At 47.3% G+C, this 25,086-nt stretch overlaps 1 protein-coding gene across 2 annotated transcripts in view; it reads left to right on the plus strand.

Moving 5' to 3' along the window:
* IQSEC2 (IQ motif and Sec7 domain ArfGEF 2) overlaps positions 1 to 25,086 on the plus strand; it is an 86,090-nt gene that overhangs the window by 8,988 nt on the left and 52,016 nt on the right. For both annotated transcript variants that reach the window (XM_081081333.1, XM_081081331.1), the window contains exon 2: positions 18,033 to 18,062. In XM_081081333.1, coding sequence (XP_080937459.1) covers positions 18,033 to 18,062 — 30 coding nt within the window. The remainder of the gene's footprint in view (positions 1 to 18,032; positions 18,063 to 25,086) is intronic.

The following is a 25,086-nucleotide window of genomic DNA, read 5'->3' on the forward strand; positions in this document are numbered from 1 at the left end:
ATAGAGAAGACGGAGGCCCAGAGAGAACAGACTTGTAAAGGGCCACACTCACATGAATGCCAGTGATCAAAGCATCGTTCCTTAAACGATTCTTTTATGCCTTGAAATCTTATGGAGGTTGCGGGGATCATTATCTTTGTGTTGTACAGATTTAAAAAACTGGGGCTCAAGGAGGCTGGGTGTCTTGTGGAGGAGGAAGCGATGAAGAGGAGGCATCACCGAAATAAAGGCTTTCTTGCTTCCACGGCAGACAAAACTCTCTGGTCTGGTTCAGCCCTCAGACATCAGATCTGCTAGATTCATGAGGAAACTGTGGTCTCATTTCTTCAACTCAGGTCCAGCCTTCTTTCTGCTGCTCTCTGCTGGAGAGGTCCTCACTTAATGAGGCAGCTCAGAAGCAGTTTCTGGCCCGACAGCCAGGCCTGTCATCCTGCCTGAGGCCCCGTGGTATGATACGTACAGAATGAGCTTTGGAGACAGACACACCTAAGTTTGAATCTAGGCTCTGCCCAAATCCACTGGGTGACCTCAGCTAGGTCATTTTGCCTTCTCTGAGCCTTAGTTTCCTCGTTTGTAAAAGGGGCCAACAATGCCCAGTTCTCAGGATTACCCAAGATCATCGAAGGGTACTCCCTGGTACTTGCAGATGCTCAATAAAGAATCATTTCCGGGGGGAAGAAAACCAGTGAAATAATCCTTGATCGTGCCAAAGCGTATGCTCTTATACCTCATTTCGTAATCATGATATTACCAGGGATCCTTCAGTTTTGTTTTTTTAATCCTCACCTGAGGATATATCTTTATTGATTTTAAAGAGCAAGGAAGGGGGAGAGACAGAGAGAGAAAAAAATCAATGTGAGAGAGAATAATTGATCCATGTCCTCCCGTACACACCCCAACCAAGGATTGAACCCGAAACCTAGGTGTGTGCCCTGACCAGGGCTTGAACCCACAACTTTTTGGTGTTTGGGATGATGCTCCAACCGACTGAGCTATCCGGCCAGGGCGGATTCTTCATTTTTTTTATAGGCAATAACATCCAAATATTTAAATAGCATATCATTAAAATAAGACGAAGTTGAAACAAAACAAAATAAAACAGTCATTTCCTTCTCCTTCATGAAATCTCCCATGGACAACGAATTGAAGAATTTAGTGCTCGGCAAAGATTTGCTTCTCTTGAAAACTGGTACATTTCCTCCTTCCTCATGTGAGGCTGTCATGGCTCACTGTATCTTGCTTTCTGCATAAGCTACTGGTTAATTTGAAGAACAACTCTAGTATCTTGTTGATCTCCTTTTCTGAGTTCTTATTTTCTACTTTAATTTTTTAAATATATTTTATTGATTTTTTACAGAGAGGAAGGGAGAAGGATAGTTAGAAACATCAATGAGAGAGAGAAACATCAATCAGCCGCCTCCTGCACACTCCCTACTGGGGATGTGCTGCAACCCAGGTACATGCCCTTGACCGGAATCGAACCTGGGACCCTTGAGGCCGCAGGCCGACACTCTATCCACTGAGCCAAACCAGTTAGGGATCTAGTTTAATTTTTATCCTTCCCTTATCTGTGTTATTGGAGTAAGCCCTCAAATCCTTTCTGACTCAGGCGGGTATAAATAACTAATGGGTGTAAATAGTTGAATGAATGGAAGGCAGGAGAGGCTGGACTGGCCATGGAAGTGTTGGAAGAGGACCAGAGGGCGGTGCAGGCTGGGGCAGCTGAGAGTCTGCATCTGCATGGATGACTGTGGTCCTGTGAGGAGTTGAAGGATTAGTTAGGGAGGAATCAATCCTTTGCTCACCTGCCTTGCTACTGCTGTAAAAAGAAGCGTGGATTGGAGAACAGGTTCTCGTGTCACCTCTCCCCGGAATCATCAACCTCCCCCTTAAATATGTGCCATGTGGAAGACTGAGGTCCAAAGAAAGAGGAGGGACTTGTTTTTTAAATTAACCCGGCCAGTGTGGCTCAGTGGTTGAGCATCCACCCAGGAACCAGGAAGTCACCATTCAATTCCCAGTCAGAGCACATGCCCGGGTTGTTGTTGTGGGCTCAGTTCTCAGTAGGGGGCATGCAGGAGGCAGACAATCAATGATTGTCTTTCATCATTGATGTTTTGGTCTCTCTCTCCCTCTCCCTTCCTCTCTGAAATCAATAAAAATATATTTTAAAAATATGTATTTAAAAAAAAAAATAGCCCTAGCCAGTTTGGCTCAGTGGATAGAGCGTCAGCCTGTGGACTGAAGGGTCCCAGGTTTGATTCAGGTCAAAGGCACATGCCTGGGTTGCAGGCTTGAGCCCTAGTGGGAGGCGTGCAGGAGGCAGCCGATCAATGATTCCCTCTCATCATTGATGTTTCTATCTCTCTCTCCCTCTCCCTTCCTCTCTGAAATCAATAAAAATATATTTTAAAAATAAATAAATAAAATTAAGTCAAAGCAGTACATTTACGCAATTTTAAAAGGCAAATCGTTCACAAGGACATATATAGTAAAAAGCCAGTGTCTCATGCCCCCACTTCTCAGCCCCCAGCAGGAGCACTTTTACCATTTAGGATTTCTGGTGGTAACTTCATATCTCTAAATAACATGCCCCAATGGTTATTTCTTTATTTATCAGCTTTAAACATCATCTATTGACTTCATCCTAGCATGACAAATGAGAATTTCACTTATTTATAACACTTGGCTCTTTCTTGTCCCCCTCCTAAATTGTCATAATATTACTATTTTGGTCCCTCTAGTTACCTTTATAACTTTATTAATACTATTTTAAAATGTGATTTCTTATTCCACCAATTTTCCACAGTGTCTCTTGACCACTCAGATGGTAAGACGTGGTTACTAGCGCCCCATCCTTCCTCCATCTCGTCTCTGCCCTTTTCCTCCCACTTTTCTGTATTCAGTCATTGTTTGTGTTTTGTTAATCCTCACCCGAGGATATTATTTTTTCCCCATTGATTTTTAGAGAGAGTGGAAGGGACAGGGAGAGACAGAGACAGAGAAAGAAACATTGATGTGAGAGAGACACATCAACTGGTTGCCTCATGCACCGGCCCCGTCCAGGGCCAGGGATCAAGCCTGCAACTGAGGTACGTGCCCTTGACCAGAATCAAACCTGCCACCCTTCAGGTATGACCTGGCTGACGCTCTAACCACTTACCAAAACCAGCCAGGCCTATGTTCAGTAGTTTTGGATCCAGTGAGGCTGGTTACATTTGCATTCCATTCTGTAACAATAATTAGGTTTCCAGTGCTTTATCTAGACAAATTGGTTTTAAAAGCTGACCACCGACACACTGTGTTTATGTGATGATGACTATGTCAATAGTATTCATTGCAGGACCAAATAGTGTACTGTAATTGCACATCACTTCCCACAGGTCCTTGTCACAACCTCTGTACTCCCGGGAAAATGTTTCTAGCTTCAAGAGCAAATGAATTTTCCTTTTTTATGCTCTACAAATTGCTCACAATCATGCCACTTTTTCTTTTCTTTCCTATTTAGACCAGAACTTTCTTTCTGCCTCCTTCCCACCCTCCTTCCCTTCCTTCCTTCCTTCCTTCCTTCCTTCCTTCCTTCCTTCCTTCCTTCCTTCCTATTTATTTGCTTGGTTGCTTACTGTTGTGTAGAGTTCGTGAATCCACAAGATAATCATAACACATCTTCTGGGGACATTTGACTTGGACATTTTTAAGAGAGGTTTTTTTTTTTTTTTTTTGTAAATTCATACTGAAATATGCATATAGAAAAGCACTCAGATCACAAATGAATAATTTGGTCAGTTTTTACAAGCCAAACATTCCTTATGTAACCAGCACTTAGCTCAAGGTCTGTTTGTCATTCACCCCACCTGGTACTCAGCGAGCCCTTGCCATTTGATGCACTATTTTTTCTTATATAATTTCTTGAATCGTTTCCTCCCCCTCATTTTCTCTGTTTTCTCTTTCTGGAATGCCTGTTAGTTGGATGTTGAACTTCCTGGATGGATCCTCCAGGCCACTCATCTTTTCTCTCATCTTTTCCATTTGATAGTTTATGAATGAGTTCATAGATGTTCTGAACGAGGTGTCTGTCTATCCAAGGCCGGTGTGTTCACTCACTGGCTTTATTTTAGAAATATATTTTTTATTGATTTCAGAGAGGAAGGGAGAGAAAGAGGGAGCTATAAACATCAATGATGAGAGAGACTAATCGACCGGCTGCCTCCTGCACGCCCCTCATTGGGGATCAAGCCCACATCCCAGGCATGTGCCCTGACCAGGAATCAAACCGTGCTCAACCGCTGAGCCACGCTGGCTGGGCACTGGCTTTATTTTAGGTGAACCACCAGGGAGCTGGCTGTTAGAATGGGTGTCCCCCAAAGGGCAAAATAAAAAGCACTTTATTGGGGGGAATCAACGTGTGACTAGGTGCCTTAATCCATCCCAGATAGTTTAATTTCTTTAGACAAAAGCCCTCTGATATTTTGCCTAAGGGTGAGTGCCAGACAGTCTCTGCTCTGGGCAGGTGAGGGGTCTTGGGGAACGGGGTGGGGGTGATTTCATGTATTTACCTTCAGATTATCCCCATTTTCAGCCCTTTCCTCATACCTCCCATCTCCAAGTCTGCAGTCTCTCTGGGCCTCTGGTGACCCGACTGGCTCCCTCCCCAGCTGCAGCTCCCTGAGTGGTGTCCTTGGCTCTCCTGCCACTGTGAACACTTCCTGTTGTTTTTTGCTTCCAGAAATTTGTGGAAATTTCTCACCCATTGACATCACCCTCTCTCTTACATCTGCTTCACTGTTATGAATTTATACCTTATTTTATTCCTTTATTCCTTCACTTTCATGCTAGAGATCCTGAGAAAGAGGGGAGATATAAACATGTGTGCTCTTGAGGTCCAAACCAAGCTAAAGCTACTTTTTTTGTGTGGTTAATCCTCACCCAAGGATATTTTCTCCATTGATTTTACAGAGCGTGGAAGGGAGCGGAAGAGACACACAGAGAAACATCGATGTGAGAGAGACATTGATTGGTTGCCTCCTGCATGTACTCCAACATGGCTGGAGATAGAACCTGAAACCTAGGTACACGCCCTTGACTAGAAATCAAAGCCACAACTCTTCAGTGCTCGGACCAACACTATAACTACTAAGCAAAACTGGCTAGGGCACTACTTTTAAAAATAGTTGGTTTCCTCAAACCAGATTGAGAATGGAAATTATTAGTAAACCCCTCCCCCCAAATACTCAACTCTGGATGGCCTCATTTTGGCATGTGTTGCCCCTGGCTCCAGCCCTGTCCTGAGCATTCCCGTGGCAGCCTTTGGAGCACCCCTTTTTCCTTTTCAGCTGTCTAGAGCAGTGGTTGGCAAACTCATTAGTCAACAGAGCCAAATATCAACAGTACGATTGAAATTTCTTTTGAGAGCCAAATTTTTTAAACTTAAACTATATAGGTAGGTACATTGTTATTAACTTAATTAGGGTACTCCTAAGGCTTAGGAAGAGCCACACTCAAGGGGCCAAAGAGCCGCATGTGGCTCGCGAGCCGCAGTTTGCCGACCACTGGTCTAGACCATGCAGTCAAGAGAGTCTTCAACTGCCCAGCCAGTGTGTCTCAGTGGTTGAGCATCAACCCATGAACCAGGAGGTCACAGTTCGATTTCCAGTCAGGGCACATGCCTGGGTTTCAGGCTCGGTCCCCAGTGTGGGGTGTGCAGGAGGCAGCTGATCGGTGATTCTCATCATTGATGTTTCTATCTCTCCTTCTCTCCCTTCCTCTCTGATATCAATAAGTAAATATATATAAAGAGAGTCCTTAACTGAGGGACTGGAGATCCGCATTCTGACCCCTGCTTTGCCACTGCCTCCTGCTGCCCCCTCTGCCCCCCCCACCCCCACCCCCGGCTCAGCCACTCCACCTCTCAGGATGTCCTTGCTGTGATGGGGCTGCTGTGAGCTGTGCTTTGGCAGGATTCGGGTGGGTGCTTGGAGAGCAGCCCAGCCTCCTTCCTCAGGCAATGGGGAGCAGGTGGGCCAGCGATGGGCCCCTAGTGCAGAGGAGGGGGATTTGAGGCTGAGCTGAGGCTTCTGCAGCAGCAGGCTGCTCTAGCTGCTCCCCCTTCCGCCCACTCTCTTCCCATCATGGCTGAGCCTCCATCCCTCTTCCTCCAGCAGAGGGAGGTAAGAAGGGATGGCTGCAAAGCCAGTTCCATCCTCCTGTTCTCTGTCACCGTGCTAAGCTGTGCTGCGCTGCAGTACCTGTGCCTAACTCCACCTTGTCCTTCTCGTGCTCTCCTCTCCCATCCTTGAGTGATTATCTCTTCCAGAAGCACTCCCTGAATGCTCAAGGCGTGGGGGGCCTTGGGTTGCACTGTGTGGAGGAGGGGGGAGGGAAAGAGGCCAAGCTTATGGGCTGATATGGAAGATGAAGTGCCGTTTAGCTCTGGTATGGCAGAAGGAAGCCACAGCTGTAGTGGTAAAAGCATTGGTTTTGGAGCCAGACAAAAACTCAGACTTGAATCTCAGCTGCACAACTTATTAGCTGTGTGACTCTAGGTAGATCACATTGCTACTCCGAGCGTCAGTTTTCACAGTGTGGCCCAGTGGTTGAGCGTTGACCTCTGTATGAACCAGGAGGCCGCGGTTCAATTCCCCATCAGGGCACAAGCCCGGGTTGTGGGCTTGATCCCCGGTGTGGGGTGTCAAGAGGCAGCCGATCAATGATTCTCTCTCATCATTGATGTTTCTACCTCTTTCTTCTCTCTGAAATCAATATAAATATATTTTTTAAAAAATTACTACCTTGCACAGCTGTTATGAAGATAATACAAGCCTGGGACCATTGTAGGTGCTTAATATATAGTCACTTAATTCTTTTTGGGTTATTAGAAGGCAGAACATGCTAAGGACCAAATAAACCCTGCTTTGGTGATTGAAAGGAATTGGGATTAGAGAAGACAGCATTTGGCCTTATCACCCCTTGGGCCAAGCCCCCCAGAGGCTCCCCAGCAATTACACAATGAACTTCACACTCTTGCCTCGTGTTGAAGGCTCTCTTCGCTGTAGTCTCTGCCCGTCTTTCTTCTCTTTAAACGGAAAATTTGAAGTGATACTTGCCTCTTTATTTCCTGAAAGAGAAATTTAAAAAGTGATAGAAAGATCTTTCCTTTGAAGTATGGAGCAGTCATTATCATCATCATCACCATCCTTTCCATCCCTGAACTTGTCCAATGAGTCGTGGTAACAAGCACTATAGGAAGAGTAATCAGAAGCAAAAAGCTTTTGAGTCATAATCATGATTCCATTATATTCTGATTGACGTCCTGAGAAAAATGGTTCCCTTATCCATAAAATGGAGATGAATATACCTATGTATTTTGGGTGACAAAAATAAAAGGAGATTATAGACACAACATGCTTAATGCATATTAGATTTTTCCATAGATGTTGGTTTCTTCTTTTGGTATATGGATAATCAAGAATTAAAAGTTTTAAATTGCAAAAAAAAGGAAGAAAGAAAGAAGCAAAAAGCTAACCAGTAACAGAAACTCCCTTTGTAATACTTTAAGCAATAAAAAATAAAAAATAAAAAATAAAGAAAGAAACAACTGTGGCCTCCATTTTGCATCCCCACCACCATCTTGGCCTTGATGTGTGGATCCATTGCTGAAAGCAGTTACATTATCCAATAAGCTTTTTGATTTGTCCTGCGGTTCATCTAGTTATTCTTCCCTTTTAATAAATCTTTATAAGATTTTCTTGCATGTCACCATTACCTCATCCATCTGACTTCACTACCTGCCTACTTGTCATTTCTAGGTCTGATTCCTGATTCAGATGGGCCCCTTAGAAAAGGTTTTTACTTTCACCTTCCACATGGTTGTGATTTAGGTGGCACTTGAACTTGGGAGGCAGCTTTGCTTCTCCTCTAGTGCTTTTCCACTTCCTAGCGACCACGAGTAGGTCTCCACAGCACTTATGGTCCAGGAATGCTCTTATGTGCACCTTTGGGTCAGACCACAGTCCCACACACCTTCTAGCCATTCTGTTCCCTTCCCTTGCACTCCAGTTGTACTGATCTGTCTAGGGTTCCCTAATCATAGTGGACTTCTTTATGCTTCCATGACTATGGAACAGTCCCAGCTGTTCTCCTAGCCAAGAATGCCTTTGTACCCCTATCTACATGGCAGATAGCTGTTCCATTGCTGAAGAACATCTTCACACTGTTCCAGGCACTGGGACACAGTGAACAAAACCGACAAAACCTCTGCCCTGAGGAGCAGACATTCTAGTGTGTGAATGTAGGGGGCAGGTACAGAAAAGAAACAAACAAGAAGATACAGAATGTGTCAAATAGTGGTAAGTGCTATGGAGACAAATAAGGCTGGATGGGGGCGGGGGGGGGGGGGGGCGGGAGTGCAGAAGCCCAGTCAACTCCACCATAGTCAGTATTCACAAGATCATTATTAAGCAGCCTTTTCTCATTTAAGCATTTTCCAATGTTATTACATATTCATTACAACCATAATCCTTTCAACAACTTTATCGGATTAGTGGTTTTATTACCTCTATTATATTGATGAACAAACTGTGCCTTAGAGATGTAAAGCACATAGTTAGGAGGGACAGAGCTGGGATTTAAACCCAGCCTATCTGACCCAATGCCTATACTCACAGCCACTAAACCATTGTGCCCCCAGCAAGCCTCACAACAACTCTGTGAAGTTGGAATTACTATACCTATATTATAGTTGGGGAAATTGAGGGGCAGAGAGGGGAATGGACTCATCCACAGTTACACAGCAAATAAGTTGATTTGAACCCAAATCTGTCCACCACTCAAGGCTAGGCCCTTCTACAAACCCTGAGGCTTAGGAGGGATCCATGGACTTGCCTGCCTCTGTATTTCTGGGTCCCAGGCAAGGTACAGTTGAGGCCCTTGGTCCTTCACCCTTCTCTTTCCACCTGTGCTTCATGTGAAACTTTGAAATGTGTATGGACACCGTAGGCCACATCCAAGCCCCATCTATTTCTCCTTCCACTTGGCCACCCATTAGGCCTAGCATATGGACCTGGGTAGTAAGACCATACAATTCCTACAAGTAAGCTCAAGAACTATAGACAGGCAATTCTGGGGTCCTGGGTACCTGGAGTGCAGTCTGGAAGAGAGACGGCCAAAGATCCTGATGGACATATTCCCTTTGTCCCACAGACCCTTTACCTCATGGAGGAGGGCCTCCAAAGTTTGGGGTCCAGTGTAGGGGCCTCTGTTTCCCAATACAGCCTCTGACATTGTGACTTCTCCTAGGCTGGGCTCCATGAGCCCCTTTTAGCTTCCTGCGCTAGGTCCTGCTTTGCAGTGAGGATGGGGGTGGTGTTCAGGGTCTCTGGCCAGTGAAGAACGGAGCCTTCCCAGCAAGCACTGCTAAATGTGCACACATACCCTTAGGTCCCCTTCACAGTAATTTTTGTTCATAGCAGGATAGTTATCTTCCTTTTTTAAAAGAGCCTTTCAAAATTATAATTTAATGTATTCTTCCATTAGAAAATTTTAAAAATCTTGGAAAAGTGGAAGAGAAAACCATTACCCGTCATTACAACACACAAAGGCAGCCACTCTGAACATTTGGTGTATTTCCCTTGTTCTCTGCATTCTTTTCATATAGTTGAAATGATTCAGCATTCAAGAAAAAAATGATTCTTGCTTTTTTTGTTTGAGCATTTCTCTTTGTCACTGCATATTCTTCATAAGTAATTGTTTTTAATGACATTTTTAATGGCAAGGATATACCATATGTACTTAACCATCCTCTGAATGTAGTCTGTAGAAGCTGAACCCATTTTTTTTTTACTAGTTTAAATCAGGCTACAGTGGGCATCTTTGCACGTACAGCTTTTCAGGGACTTACAACTTTTAGGGAACTGGCCTTGTATAGGAACAATTGCATTCAGCTTATTTCTCTTTCTAGATAGTCCCTCTGGTTGTTCTGATTCATTCTTATAGTCGTTCATTTATTCATCCCATCGCCTCATATTTGCTCTGTACCACTGTGGACCAGATGCTGGGAACTGGGGATATGGACATGACGTAAGACACAGCCCCAAACCAGCAAGAAGAGTCTGCAGGGAGAGTCAGGCACGGAAATGGACACTTTCAGAACAGTTTGATCAGAGCTGTGATAGAGTCAAGCAAAGGATCCCATGGGAGATCAGAGGAAGGGCTCCTCGTCCAGCCTAGGGACATTAAGACAAGCTCCCTGGAGGAGGTCCAAATAAGTCACTGGAGGAAGAGTAGCAGTTGGCTGGAATAAGAAGGGGAACTTCCGCCCTAACCGGTTTGGCTCCGTGGATAGAGCGTCGGCCTGCGGACTCAAGGGTCCCGGGTTTGATTCTGGTCAAGGGCATGTACCTTGGTTGCGGGCACATCCCCGGTAGGGAGTGTGCAGGAGGCAGCTGATCGATGGTAGGGAGTGTGCAGGAGGCAGCTGATCGATGGTAGGGAGTGTGCAGGAGGCAGCTGATCGATGGTAGGGAGTGTGCAGGAGGCAGCTGATCGATGGTAGGGAGTGTGCAGGAGGCAGCTGATGGATGTTTCTCTCTCATCGATGTTTCTAACTCTCTATCCCTCTCCCTTCCTCTCTGTAAAAAATCAATAAAATATATATTTTTTAAAAAAAAGAAGGGGAACTTCCTGTTAAACACAACAAATTGAATAAATTTCTCTGTTGCTTCCCCAAATCCTACTGAAATATGAATAAAGGAATAAAAAAGGCAGAAACACATAAGGTTGGAAATGCTGATCAGAAGTAAACTATTCCATCCAGAAAGCCCAATAAATGCTCAGGATTCAAAGATGCTATGAACCACAAAGCAGGGTGAAATGTGGGACTGAAAACAGGGAGAATATTGAAAATCTGTTAACAGACTCTCTTGGCCCTTCCCCAACCCTATTCAGTCAGGGATGCACCCCCTATTCTGCAGCCAGAGGTTGATTCTTTGAAGAAATTGAAGCTAAGAGGCTCTGGGCTTGGGGACACCAGGCACAATGGAGGATGGGGTGAAACAGGGCTGCAAGTAAAGGGATCTGCATCCTAAAACAGTGGGACCCCAACTTCATTCTCCACTTCCAGGACAACAAATCAGGACCACACAAAAGGACGAAGGAGGCTTCTCTAGGGAAACTGACAGGCCCCAGAAAAAGGCCTCCAAAAGAAGACATTTTGCAGTCTTCCCACAAAGGAACAGGTTTGCAGCTCAGTAACACTGTAGTGAAGCCTATCACCTGGCAAGCACCATCTACATACAGAAATCTCCATCAGCTTGTTAGTGTCATGGGAACTTATCACCAAGGATCACCAGCCAAGGAACCTTAAAATAGGTTTACTTCATTTCATGTAAATTAAACCTCAGTAAAACAAATTAAAAAAAACACCCAAACCTTAGGTAGCCAGATGATCAGCTAGTACAGGCTATTTGAGGAAGATAATCAACCTGCAAGAATGACCAAAAAAGCAAGCAAACAAACAAACATAACAGAAGAACTTGGAAGGAACAGAGGCAATGAAGGGAGGAGAAGACATCTGGGAAATAAAAGATAGTGAAAGTCAAAATAAATATTTCAGCAGAAGGACTAGAAAATAAAAGGTGAAGAAATAGCCTAAGAAGCAGAATAACAAGACAGAGATGGACAACAGAAGAGAAAAGATAAGAAAATTGGAGGATCAATTGAGGAATGTCAACATCCAACAATAGGAGTTCCAGAAATAGAGAATGGAGGAAACAGCAGGAAAGAAATGATCAAAGACCTAATACAAGAACATGTCCAGAACCAAAGGAATGAAAATCCCACTCAAAATAAATGATAAAATGATCCATACCAAGGTATGCACCTGTGAAATAGCAGGGGTAAATGGAAGATACTAAAAGCTTCCAGAGAAAAACCATGTCATATACAAAGGATCAAGAAAAAGAATAATGCCGGAACCGGTTTGGCTCAGTGGATAGAGCATCGGCTTTCGGACTGAAGGGTCCCGGGTTCGATTCCGGTCAAGGGCATGTACCTGGGTTGCGGGCACACCCCCCAGTGGGGGATGTGCAGGAGGCAGCTGATTGATGTTCCTCTCTCATCGATGTTTCTAGCTCTCTGTCTCTCTCTCTTCCTCTCTGTGAAAAATCAATAAAATATATTTAAAAAAGAAAAAGAAAAAGAATAACATTGGACTTCTCAACAGCAAACTGGAAGCTAGGAGACAATGGAGTAGCATTCTCAAAATTCTGAGGGGACATTACTTCCAACTTAGAAGTCTATACTCAGTTGATATCAATCAAAGGTGAGGGTGTAATAAAGACATTCTCAGACATGGAAGATCAAAAGATTTTATGACCCATGCCTCGTCTCACAGGAAGTACTAGAGAAAGTGCTCCAGTGAAATACAGACACAAATTCAGGGGAAAAAAGGCCAAGGAATCTAGGAAACAGTAAATCCAACACAGAACCTCAGGGCTGTGGGGAAGGCAGAAGATCTTAGGGCAACCTTGTTCGGGCTAGAGAGCAACCAGTCTGGATTGTTGTGGGAACGATGTCTCCAAGGGGAAAAAAAATCTGATGGATTACCTGTGTCAAAACATATTGAGAGGAGAATTGCACTTGTGATAGTTTGGGGACAATTGATCATATATATGAAGAAAACTATGCAAGCAATAATAATAATAATCAACACTAGAGAAAAGAAAAAGTTGTATGGCAAAGGAAATGTAATTACAGTATATGATATGATTTATCCACTATTAGTATCAAGGCAGTCATAATAATGGAAACCACTAATATTGATTTAACCAAAACTTTGTGATGTGACTACAGTGGTAGAATGAGAGAAGGGGATGTGTACACCTGCATGAAAACTGGGGGCTGGAGGTGGAAGTGTGTGTAAGAGAGCTGTATCCTCTCCCTGAATAGTAGGAATTCCATACATAATACATAAAACTAAAAACGAAATTGAAGTATGCGTGTGTTCTTTAGAAATGAGGTAAATAGCCAAAAGCAGTTAAAAAACTTGAAAACTGTTTGTCTCTGAGAGTGGGAGTTGGGGGAGGACGGGTAGAGTGGGGAATTTGTGTTTTTTTGTTATAATCCTTGCAATACAGTGTGATGGGGAAATCTATATACATGTATTACTTGGGTAAAAATAAAAATTTAAAAGGACATACACAAAAAATTCAAACAGATTAGTAATATGAGCATCTACTTTAGAAATATGAACACAAATTCTGAAAAAAGTAACTAAAACAGTTGAAAAAAAGGCCATTATTTTTGTTAAGATCCTTTTACAATTTGACTTGTCAAGCTTCACATGTCACTTTAATAAAATTAAAAATAATTTTGAAAGTCATAGAGAGGGCCAAGAGGGTTCCAAGTAGCAAGTACCAAATGCACTTAAAAAAAAAAAAAGTAGCCCGTCTGTGTGACTCAGTGGTTGAGCATCGACCTATGAACCAGGAGGTCACAGTTCGATTCCCTGTCAGAGCACGTGCCCAATTTGGGGGTGCGATCCCCCAGTGCGGGGCATGTAGGAGGCAACCGGTCAGTGATTCTCTCTCATCATTGATGTTTCTACCTCTCTCTCACTCTCCCTCTCCCTTCCTCTCTGAAATCAATAAAAATACATATTTTTAAAAGCAGATGGAAAGGCAGAGTGAGATTTAGAGCTTTGGAGAGCCTGGGCTTGACCAGCAGTAATGTTGATGGGAAAATTACTGAATGACAGAAGCAGAAGAACCCTATCAACTGGTTTGCACTTTAGAGAAGGGAGTCGTCCATTGAAGAGACTTGCAGTTAGATAAACTAATGTTTGGAAGAGGAGCCTGGCTGTCCCCAGGACTGGATCTCAGCTTTTGGAGAGACTTACATGATTCCTGGGTCAGTCTACCCACTTCTTTCTCCTCGGGATACTTCTGGGAGGAGCCCTGTTCACAGTTGCCTTTCAAGTCTCCTTTAAAAAAATCTACTGTCATTGATGTCCAATCTCCTTTCACGTTTTTTTAGACATGTTACTCAAATCTTGGCTTAAGGACCAGTCTCCAGTCTGTTTCTTTAAAAAAAAAAAAGTTTTTATTGACTGCAGAGAGGAAGAGAGAGAGAGAGAGAGAGAGAGAGAGAGAGAGAGAGAGAGAGAGAGATCAATGATGTGAGAGAATCATGGATCGGCTGCCTCCTGCACGCCCCACACAGGGGACCGAGCCTACAACCCGGGCATGTGTCCTGACGGAATGAAACTGTGACCTCCTGGTTCATAGGTTGACGTTCAACCACCGAGACACACTGGCCAGGCCAGTCTGTTTCTTTCAGGTAACTTTGCATATCTTGTTTCTGATGCATTTTATGTTTTTTTAATAAATAGTTTAGTTCCCAGTGGACAACCTTATTTATCTAATTCCAGAGGGCCTTATAGTTTCCCCAGGTGCTGCTGATAAATTACTTAGAGGATCACAAACCAGAGACAGGGAATCCAGTCAGGAGGTGAGGACAGAAACCCCAAAATGAATATTGAGGCCCTACATTCTGCCCTTGTCATCCCCATAAGTTCCCAAAAGGTTCAGGAACTTTCTATATTTTGCCATTTATTCTTCCATCTTCCAGATTGTCCCTTGTACCTGGAAGCAGCAATATCAAAATCCTTGGTCAGGTTACATGCCTGAGTTTTGGGTTCAGATAATACAGTCACTATACTCATAGGCTTCAATATGTTACTGTTTAGTGAGCATCACTTCTGAGGATGAGAATTCGCGTAGCTGAGCCTTTGAGAAGGCTGGGGTCCTAAGTGGCCTTTCATTAGAGAAGTGTGTGGGACCAGCAGGAGAAATCCATTTCTCCTGATGTGGATTGATAAAGGGAGGCCTGCTACCTGGGTCTTTGCTTTATGTACACAGCTGACCGTGGTTGAAAAAAGAGAGAACTTTGGGATTCTGAAGAAACTGAATGTTTTAGGTCCTGAAAATTGTTCAGAACTCAACTAACACAGCCCCATTGTTTTGTAGACGAGGAACCAAGGTCCAGAGAGCAGGTGACTTGTCCAAGTCTACATAGGCTGCCAGTTAGGGAAGGAGCCATAATAGAACCCAGTATTCTTTCTATGAGTCTGTGCTGCCCCCCAAAAGAATGGCAGCCCAGCCCTAGCCGTTTTGGCTCAGTGGATAGAGCATTAGCCTGCGGACTGAAGGGTCTCGGGTTCCATTCCGGTCAAGAGGAAGTACCTTGGTTGCAGACTCCTCCCCGGCCCGGACCCTGGTAGGGCTCGTGCAGGAGGCAACCAATCGATGTGTTTCTCTCACATCGATGTTCCCCTGGTGTGGGAGCACCCCACATTGAGGGTCATATGACACCATATACCCCCAAACTAATAAAAATCAGTCCACAGTGAGGAGAAAGAAGTGGCTAATTCACTCTGCGTCACTGCTGGAACGGAGATCTTTTGCTCCCCCTAGCTGCCATGTTGAGGACTAGCATCTCTCAGAAGAAAGGGCCCTGGAGAGGAAGGGTCTATCTTGACATGGGGGAACCAGGATAAAGAAAGCCACCTTAACTGCAAGCAATTGCCCAGCCCTGAGCTACTGGTACAGTGGAGCCTGGTGGTAAGAGCACAAGCTTTGGGGTTCACACCAAGCTCCCCTTACTTGTGCGACGTGGGGTGAATCATTTCAACTTCTTTTAGTCTCAGTTTCATCATCTTAAAATTGGATGGGTAACTCCCATTTTGCAGGATCAATGGAAATAGTGTACAAGAAGAGACAGACACCCTGCCTGGTATGCAGTAGGTGCTGAGTGTTCCCATGAGAGTGGAGATGAGTACCTACATCGCTCTACAATAGATTGGGGCAGGGGGCCAGTCTGTGAGCTCCTTGAGGGTTTGTATTCCCGGGTCAGGACCTAGTTACAGTGGACTGCATAAGTGTGTGTTGGGGTGGGATAGCGGGGAGACTGGCCTGCCTGGAGCAGAGGTTTAATGTTAGAGACAGAGGCTGAGGGGCTTGGCTTCCATTCTGTTGGTAGTTGGGGAGTCACCGAAGTGATGCTTATCTGATACATGCAAATAATTGGACCAGGGCTCAGAAGCAATCTTGTTGCTGCAGAGTCAGATGAAAAGGTTTAGTGTAAAAAGATGCTCTGTGGTCCTGGCCCTCCATCCCTTTAAGAAGCTGTGAAAGCTAAAGGTTTGACCCATGGTCATGCACCCTGTACCTGGCACTGCACTAGGCCTAGCCTCACAGCTCCACCCACAAGGGGCGGGAGTCTTATCATCCCACCCCCATTTCACAAGTGAGAAAGCTGAGGCTGGACAGAGGGAATGCCTTCCCAGGATTTTGTGGCTAGTAAGTAGCAGAATGAAGTACTGAACTCACCCACTCTCTGAGCTCCGGCACCCTGATGCTTGCCTACCTCACCTCGCTGGGTGGTGTGCCATTCACTCTCCCAACAAATATTCCCTTCTGAGGTCTACCTGCTTCCTGTGGGTCCCTCTCTCATGTTATTTATTTTTTAATATATATTTTTATTGATTTCAGAGAGGAAGGGAGAGAGAATCACTGATCGACTGCCTCCTGCACGCCCCCAACTGGGGATTCAGCCCACAACCCGGTCATGTGCCCTTGATCGTAATCAAACCGTGACCTCCTGGTTCATAGGTCGACGCTCAACCATGGAGTCACGCTGGCCAGGCTCTCTCATTTTATACTCAGCATAGCTGACGCTCCCCTCACTTAAGGTTGCATCATGGTTCTCTCACCTAAGGACAGAGCCTGCAATGTGTTCATCTCTGTCCCCTCTGCAGTATGTCATGGTTGGGCGAGGAGGTAAAGAAGAAGAAAGAAGACAATAGGGGATGAAGAAAACACTTCCCACACTGTCCCACTTTTTCCAAGTTCCCTGGTCCTTCTTCCTGCCCTTCCCCACCCCCAACGCATCAACGCACTATGTTCTTTCCTAACTCCCTTCCCCTGCACATAGGCGAGGAGGAGCAGCGGAAGGGTGTGGTTCAGATTTCACTCATCCCCTCATTTCCCTCAAAGCTGTCCCCACTCCATTCTCTTTTGTCGCCCTTCCGTTGCCTCTGAGGGGGCCTCACAATGAAGAAGGCAGACCAATGTAGTAGAAAGGAGCTCAGCAGCTGACTCACCCTCTCAGCCTTGTTCTCTTCATCTGGAAAATAAGCAGGTTGGACCAAGCATTTGGCAAAGCCTTTTCTATGTTGTTAATAATACCTGGCATTTGTCTGCTGGGTTCTAAAGGGCTTAATCATCCCAACAGCCCTGTGAGACTTGGCCTCATGTTACAAGTGGGGAGACTGAGGCTCAGATTCCGAGAGGGGAAGGGCTGGTACGTGGCAGAGCTGATATCTGAGGCTCAGTCTATTGTTCAAAGCTTGGACTTTGCCCCTGCCCACAGCTGTGGCTGCCACTCAGCCACTCTGAGGAAGGCCTCACTCCTCACCGTGGCCCACCAGGCCCACATGGTTGGTTCCTGGCGCCTCTCTCTCTCTCTCTCTCTCTCTCTCTCTCTCTCTCTCTCTCTCTCTTTCTCTCTCTCTCTCTCTCTCTCTCTCTCTCTCTCTCTCTCTCTCTCTTTTAATGTTTTTATTGATTTCAGAGAGGAAGGGAGAGGAAGAGAGAGATAGAAACATCAATGATGAGAGAGAATCATTGATCGGCTGCCTCCTGCATGCCCCCTACTGGGGATCGAGCTCACAACCCAGGCATGTGCCCTGACCCGGAATCATGCCAGCCGGGTGGTTCCTGGCATCTCTTTGACCTCACCTCCAACCACTCTTCCCCGTACTCACTCCACCTCAGCCACACTGTCCTCCTCCCTGTCCCAACAACTGGCCAGGCCCTTTGCCATCTCAAACCCTTTGTACCGGCTCTTTGCTCTCCCTGAAATACCTTACCCCTCATTTTCATGATGCATGTTAGCCTTCGAGGACACTGCATAGGGCAGAGGGAGAAGAGGTGAAAGCATATGCTGACTGTCATTTTCTTTCTCTGTTTCTCTTTCAGATCGGATGGTGAGAATTCCAGAACAGTCAGGTCAGTACCTCCTTTCTTTAATAGTGATTGGGAGATGGGACAGGGACTGGGGTGGGGGCCTTTGGTTTGTTACTTCGGGATCCATGGGCAGAAGTGGGGACCAATTCCAAGGGTTTTGTCCTGTTGGTATTAGAGGTGCTGTGGAGTGGGGTGGAGGGCTGGCAGGTATGGGGAGGGGGTTGAAACTGTTCGTCAGTCTTTCTAACCCTAGCTGATTCAGGGCTGGGCTGAACCCCCAAGGGGTTCATGGGAGCTGCCCAGATGGGAAAGTTGACCCACAGAGAGTTCAGCTCTGGCCCTGGGACCTTCTCAACCTTCTCCTCCCCGGAGAAGAGGGCACAGTACATATGGGGCTTCCCTGGTCTGGCTTTCATGCTCCACCCTGAACAACTCCAGCCCTGAGTTAGTGGCATTTGGATGGACTTTTGATGTGACACATTTGACATATTAGAAATATACATTATGGTGACAAGCGCACACTGTGTGTGTGTGCGCGCGCGCTTGCTAAAAAGGTTTGCAAGCTTCAGTAAGTTTTCAAGGTGTGATAAATCTGCCACTTCAGTAGGTGGGAGTAAAACTGGGTTAGAGACAAGGGCTATTTGTGCATTTCCCAGGCCTTAAGCCATCAGAAGCTTCATGAAGACAAGTGTTAAGTGAAGGGGCTAAGTGGGAATGATGGGGGTTTCAGAGGAGGGCCCATTAGTGTTAGCATTCAGGTAGGGACTGATGGGGTGGGCCTCTGAGATGAGATGGGCCCAGATGACAGAGGCATGGGATGGGCACGCCAGGTCCCAGTCAGGGCTGTGACCAGCATATATAACACCTTTGGGAAGAGTAGAATCCACTGAGTGGATCAGTTGGAGGAATGTTCCCTTTCCACGGGGCTACTTCGGCCCATCACCAGGGTCTCTGGCTCAGTGAGCAGAGCACAGATTGGATTCAGCCCCCACTCATGCCCTCTTGGCTGTGAACCCTTGTGCAGGGCACAGCTTGCCCAACCATATGCAGCAGCCCTGGCCTGGCATCCAGGCAGTGGATGTGGGAGAGGGCAGAGGAGCCTAGCATACAGACAGAGGTGCAGAAGAACACACTGTTACTTAGTATCCCAGACAGAACGGGGGCGAGGGGGGGGGGGCGGGGTGGAGTGAGCACACTGATGCCCAAGGCCAAGGCCGGGGCTGTGGAATGGGACAACACTTGGGCCATCAGGAAATCAAGGGGAATGTGATGTCCGCAGTCAGGCCCAGTGAATATGACAAGACACACTTAGCCCTGACCGGTTTGGCTCAGTGGATAGAGCGTCGACCTGCGGACTCAAGGGTCTCAGGTTCGATTCCAGTCAAGGGCATGTACCTTGGTTGCAGGCACATACCCAGTAGGGGGCGTGCAGGGCAGCTGATCGATGCTTCTCTCTCATCGATGTTTCTAACTCTCTGTCCCTCTCCCTTCTTCTCTGTAAAAAATCAGTAAAATATATTTTTTTAAAAAAGACACAGTTGGTCCCTGCAGTGCATGCAGTGAAGGATATGTCATGGGCATGGTCTATCTGAGCATTTATTATTATTTTTTAAACATATTTTTATTGATTTCAGACAGGAAGGGAGAGGGAGAGAGAGATAGAAACATCAATGATGAGAGAGAATCATTGATCAGCTGCCTCCTGCACCCCCGACACTGGGGATCGAGCCCACAACCCGGGCATGTCCCCTGACTGGGAATTGAACCGTGACCTCCTGGTTCATAGGTCAATGCTCAACCACTGAGCCACACCAGCCAGGCGCTCCTAGCATTTAAGAAGGCACTGGTCTCAAAAAGGAGCAGGGACCCACTGTCCCACTGTGTGCTTAGAGAAAGACAGTTTGGGCTTCCTGTTGATGTGCCTGCTTACTTGTTGAGGGACAGATTGACAGTGTCTCTCCCTCTGCTCTTCCCAGCAGGGGAGTTCCCGGGACCTGGAGCTCAGGGTATTTAGTAATTATCATAATCATAAGTCATATGGTGATATAAGTTGGGCCTTTACAACTTACTGAAGTTGTCAACGACTTTCTTTTGTTTGATCCTCCCAGTGACACTGTAGGCGGAACCTGGGCTGGCCTTATCATCATTGTTTTACAGTTGAGGCAACTGTGGCTCAGCCTGGTTTGCCCAAAGCCACGCCACTAATATTTGGCTAAGCCTGGATTCAAACCCAGGTCTGCCTGGCACACAGCCCAGAGCCCAGCCCACGTCGTCCCTGCGGGAGCTGTGGGAAGCCTTGCAGATCATAGTAATCCTCCTCAGCCTCCTCCTAATATTAGGAATAATAGCAGTTATCATTTGCTCCTCGAATACTAAGAAATCTGAACATGTTCTTATTTCATGCTCACAACAGCCCTATTAGACATGGATTAGGATCCCTGGTTTACAGATGAGGTTCCCTAGAGGGTCGATGATGCCCAAGGAAAGAAGAGCAATGGGGCTGGAAGGCATCGCTCTGACTCACACCCTGAGCTGTCTGGTTCCAAAGCCAGCGTCTGCATTTGGGCCCACAGTCAAGGAAGCTACAGGGCCCTTGAGGACTCAGCAATTGGAGAAGCAAGGGTCAAACCTGGGTTGTCTAAGGGACCTGAGACATAGCATTTGTGGGGCATGATGATGCAAACAGAGTGGGAGCCAGGGTTAGGTGGACTGTCTGAGGATGCTCTCAGTACCTGCATGTCAATGTTTTTAAATATATTTTATTGATTTTCTACAGAGAGGAAGGGAGAGACATAGAGAGTTAGAAACATCCATGAGAGAGAAACATCGATCAGCTGCCTCCTGCACACCCCCTACTGGGGATGTGCCCGCAACCGAGGTACATGCCCTTGACTGGAATCGAACCTGGGACTCTTCAGTCCACATGCCGACGCTCTAGCCACTGAGCCAAACTGGTCAGGGCTGCATGTCAATTTTTTAAAAATATGTTTATTGATTTCAGAGAGGAAGAGAGAAGGGGAGAGAGAGAAAGATAGAAACATCAATGATGAGAGAGAATCATTGATCGGCTGCCTCCTGCACACCCCACACTGGGGATGGAGCCCACAACCTGGGCATGTGCCCTGACCTGGAATTGAACCAAGACCTCCTGGTTCATAGGTTGACACTCAACCACTGAGCCACACTGGCTGGACTTGCATGTAAATTCTTGAGCTCACTTCAGTTATGGGTCAGGGATGGCTTCTGGGAGAAGGTGGCTTCTAAGCTGGGCTGTGGAGGACAGACACACAGACTCTGCATATAGAGGGCATTGCTGGCACTGGAACCAGCATGCCCAGGAAATGAGGGTGGACTTACAGAAGGTGGCAGTCAGTTGGGCTAAAACAGATCTGGGCAGGAAAGGCTCAAATGTTCAAGATCAGAATGCTGGTCAGGGCTGGGTCACAGACGCCTTCTGTCACCAGTGAGGAGCCGGGGAAGTTTAGAGAAGAGGCTGGGCTCCCCAGCAAAGCAAGGGAAGCAAAGGGCTCCATTTATGGTCAGGTCACTTTATAAATATGTGACTTCTTTTTTTGTTTTTTTATTCTGCACCCGAGGCTATTTTTTCCATTGATTTTTGTTTTGTTTTGTTTGCTTGTTTTTAGAGAGAGAGAAGGGGAGGGAGGAAGGGGGAGAGAGAGAAACATTGATGTGAGAGAGAGACATCAATTGGTTGCCTCCCACATGTGCCCCCCCTTACCGGGTCCTGGGATCGAGCCTGCAACCGAGGTATGTGCCCTTGACCAGGAATCGAACTGGTGACCCTTCGGGGTCTGCAGGCTGATGCTGTAACCACTGAGCAAGTGCGCCAGGGCTAGATACGTGACTTTGGACTGCTCTGTTCATCCCTTGGAGCCCCAGTGCCCTCCTCTAATGAGCAGTGTGTGCGTGTGAAGGGGAAAGGTTAGGAGGGTAGCAGGAACACCAAGGAGAGGGATTAGGCCGCGGCTTTGTTGAAAGTAGAACAGCAAGGAATGAGCAGCATCTGTGGATTGAAAACACCCCCCCCACACACACCCTGTGGCAAGGCCCAGGCCTGAGGGCTTCCAAGCACCGAGTGCCAGAGGAAGTGTGGAGTCTATCTAATTAGAGCTGAACAGCTGGTATCTCGGGAGGGCTGTGGGTAGAAGGTGCCTGGACTTCCTGCAGATCAGTGAGAAGTTGTCAGACCTCCAGGCACCTTAAGCCAAGGTCCAGAGAGGGTCTGGCGATGGCTCAAGTTCCCGAAGCTAGCTCTCAGCAGAGCCTGCTTTCTTGCTGTGTGTTCTTTGTGAAGCCACTCAACTTCTCTGGTCCTTATTTGTTTCCTCATCGGTGAAATGAGGATAATGATTCTGACTTCCTTGGGTTGGTGAGGGAACTTACAGTAAAGTGATGCTCAGCACCAAACTGTGGCTAACACATTGGAGTGCCCTCTGCCTTTTCCTAACCTAGTCCACTGTCAGTGCTGAATAAGGAAAAAGGTGAAGTGTAGAACTTGAAAATAGAGGGGCAGGAGGGGCCCCAGGCCTGGAGGCACTGCCTCTGCACTTAGGGTCAGACTGGAATTGGAGAGGGGGGGGGGGGGGGGGGAATCAGGGACTAGGCTGGGGTTGCTAGGCACGCAAGATGGAGAGCTGGAGGAGGTGGCCTGTTGCTAAGGAAGGAGGGAGGGGGAGGGGAGCTGCTGACACCCTTGGAGCTGGGATGTCCCCATGGCAACAGGAGCCACTGCAACCTCGGGGAGGAGAGGTGGGAGGAGCAGCCATTGCTGGCTCTGCTCCCAGAGGAGTCCTCCCACTCTGGGCCTCAGTGCCCCCATCTGTCCAGCGGGACTTTGGATTAGATTATCTCTAAAATTCTTCCTTGTTTTGACCTCCTGGTAATCTGGGGTGGCTGAGACCTCACAGAGGACTTTCCGTGGTTCCTGCATTCACAAGTGCAAGACACCGCCAGTGCCCAGAGCTGCACTGCCTCTTCCCTCTCATGCTGTCTGCTGTTCGCTGCTGCCTGGGTGCCCGCCCTGTCCAGCTGTCTCTTCCCACCGCTTCCTTTGCCTGGAATCTTGTCACTTACTGCCCCGCCCGCCCAATGCGCTCTGGGGCCCAACTCCAGTCCTGCCCATTCTGGGAAGCCCTCCCTGCCTGCCTCCTCCCTCCTGGGCTTCTTCGGGTTGAGCTCCTGCTGCCATCCCTAGCAATCACTGCTGCAGCTCATCAAGCCGCTTCTAGGAGCTGGGCTCCACGCAGGACACTTGACAGGCTAAAGCCTTTACAGTAGATTGATGGTGTCATATGGCAGATCCCATTTTACATGAGAGACAGTGCCCTGAGAGCTTGTGACTTGTCTGCGATTCTCTGGGTGCTGTGTGATGGAGCCAGGCCGGGAATTTGGCTCTGTAAGTGCAGCCACCACCCTCCCCTCCTGCCCCGTTCGGCTTCCCCCTGGGCCTGAGGTGGGTGTTAGCAACAGCACTTTCTAGGTGATCGCTAAAGCTGTGCTGGGCACCATGCTGGGTATTTCATCTATTCTCTCATTGAATCCTCACAACAATCCTATAGGGCATATATTCCTGTCATTTTACAGATGAGGAAACCGAGGCTTAGAGAACTAAAATGATTCTCCCCATGCTAGAACTAGAATAGGAATCCAGACCATCAGAGTTGCAGCAACCACACTGTGCTATAGCGGGGTTAACCCAGTCATGTTCCAGAAGCACCGCAGAGCATCCCCTATGTACCAGGCCTGTGTTGTGGGATCCTTGGGGTGAGAGAGAGAGGGTTACAGAAATGGGGTGCAAACACAGATGAGCCGGCTCTGGCAAGCCCCAATGGGAGTGTGGTGCCCAGGAGAACCCGTGGTAAGGATGAGAGTCTGGAGGGGGCAGAGTTGGAATCTGACAGTGGGACAGAAGAGGAGGGAGGTGGGGGAAGTTGGGAAATTTTCCCAAAGAAGGCACCTTTCCAGGAAGCTCACAAGAAACAAGGACGGATAAGAGGGTCCTCCCCCCGCCCCCTCCCCCCCCCCCCCCCCCCCGTTCCTGTCTGCATTCCTGTGCCCCCGCCTGGCCCAGCTCCAGGAAGTGGGTGACCCCTAAACTGGCTGCGTGCCTGGTTGGCACCAAAATAAACCTCTCTCTTCCCCTCCCCTCACTTCTGTCCCCTCTGTCCTGGCTTTAATTAGCAGCCCTGGGGATGAGTCACTTGGTAGTTGGGGAGGGAGGCTGCGCAGCACCCAGTCAAACCTCCACTCCTGGCCCCAGCCTTTCGGGCAGCGCCACTGCGTTCATGCATGTGGGTGCTCCATGCCCCTGCGTTCATGCATGTGGGTGCTCCCTGCTCCGGTGTTCATACATGTGGGTTCTCACTGTCCCTGCATTCATACATGTGGGTGCTCCCTGCCCCTGCGTTCATGCATGTGGGTGCTCCCCGCTCCTGCGTTCATACATGTGGGTTCTCACTGCCCCTGCATTCATACATGTGGGTGCTCCCTGCCCCTGCGTTCATGCATGTGGGTGCTCCCCGCTCCTGCGTTCATACATCTGGGTTCTCACTGCCCCTGCATTCATACATGTGGGTGCTCCCTGCCCCTGCGTTCATGCATGTGGGTACTCCATGCCACTGCGTTCATGTGTGTGGGTGCTCCCTGCTGGCCGACCGGCCCTGTCCATATGATGTGAAGAGTGCAGCGGCAGTGCTGCATGCTAGCACAGCCATGCATGTGCGGGTGTCCACATAGGAGCATATCTGGTTGTCGCTGCCTTTGTTTCTGTGTGCCACTGGACGTCAGTGTGTGCGTGTGTGTGGCTTCAGCGTTTGTCTGTGGTAGAAAGTGTCAGGAAATGAGGGAGCATTAGGGTGAACAAACACAACTGCTTTATCATTGCATTCAGCCCGCCTACATAAGTGTTCTTTTTTAACATATATTTTTATTGATTTCTGAGAGGAAGAGACATAGAAACATCAATGATGAGAGGGAGTGAGTCATTGATCGGCTACCTCCTGCACGCCCCACACTGAGGATAGAGCCCGCAACCTGGACCTGTGCC

The sequence above is a fragment of the Myotis nattereri genome, assembly GCF_964212035.1.
Source record: "Myotis nattereri genome assembly, chromosome: X".
In the NCBI taxonomy this organism is placed as follows: Eukaryota; Metazoa; Chordata; class Mammalia; order Chiroptera; family Vespertilionidae; genus Myotis; species Myotis nattereri.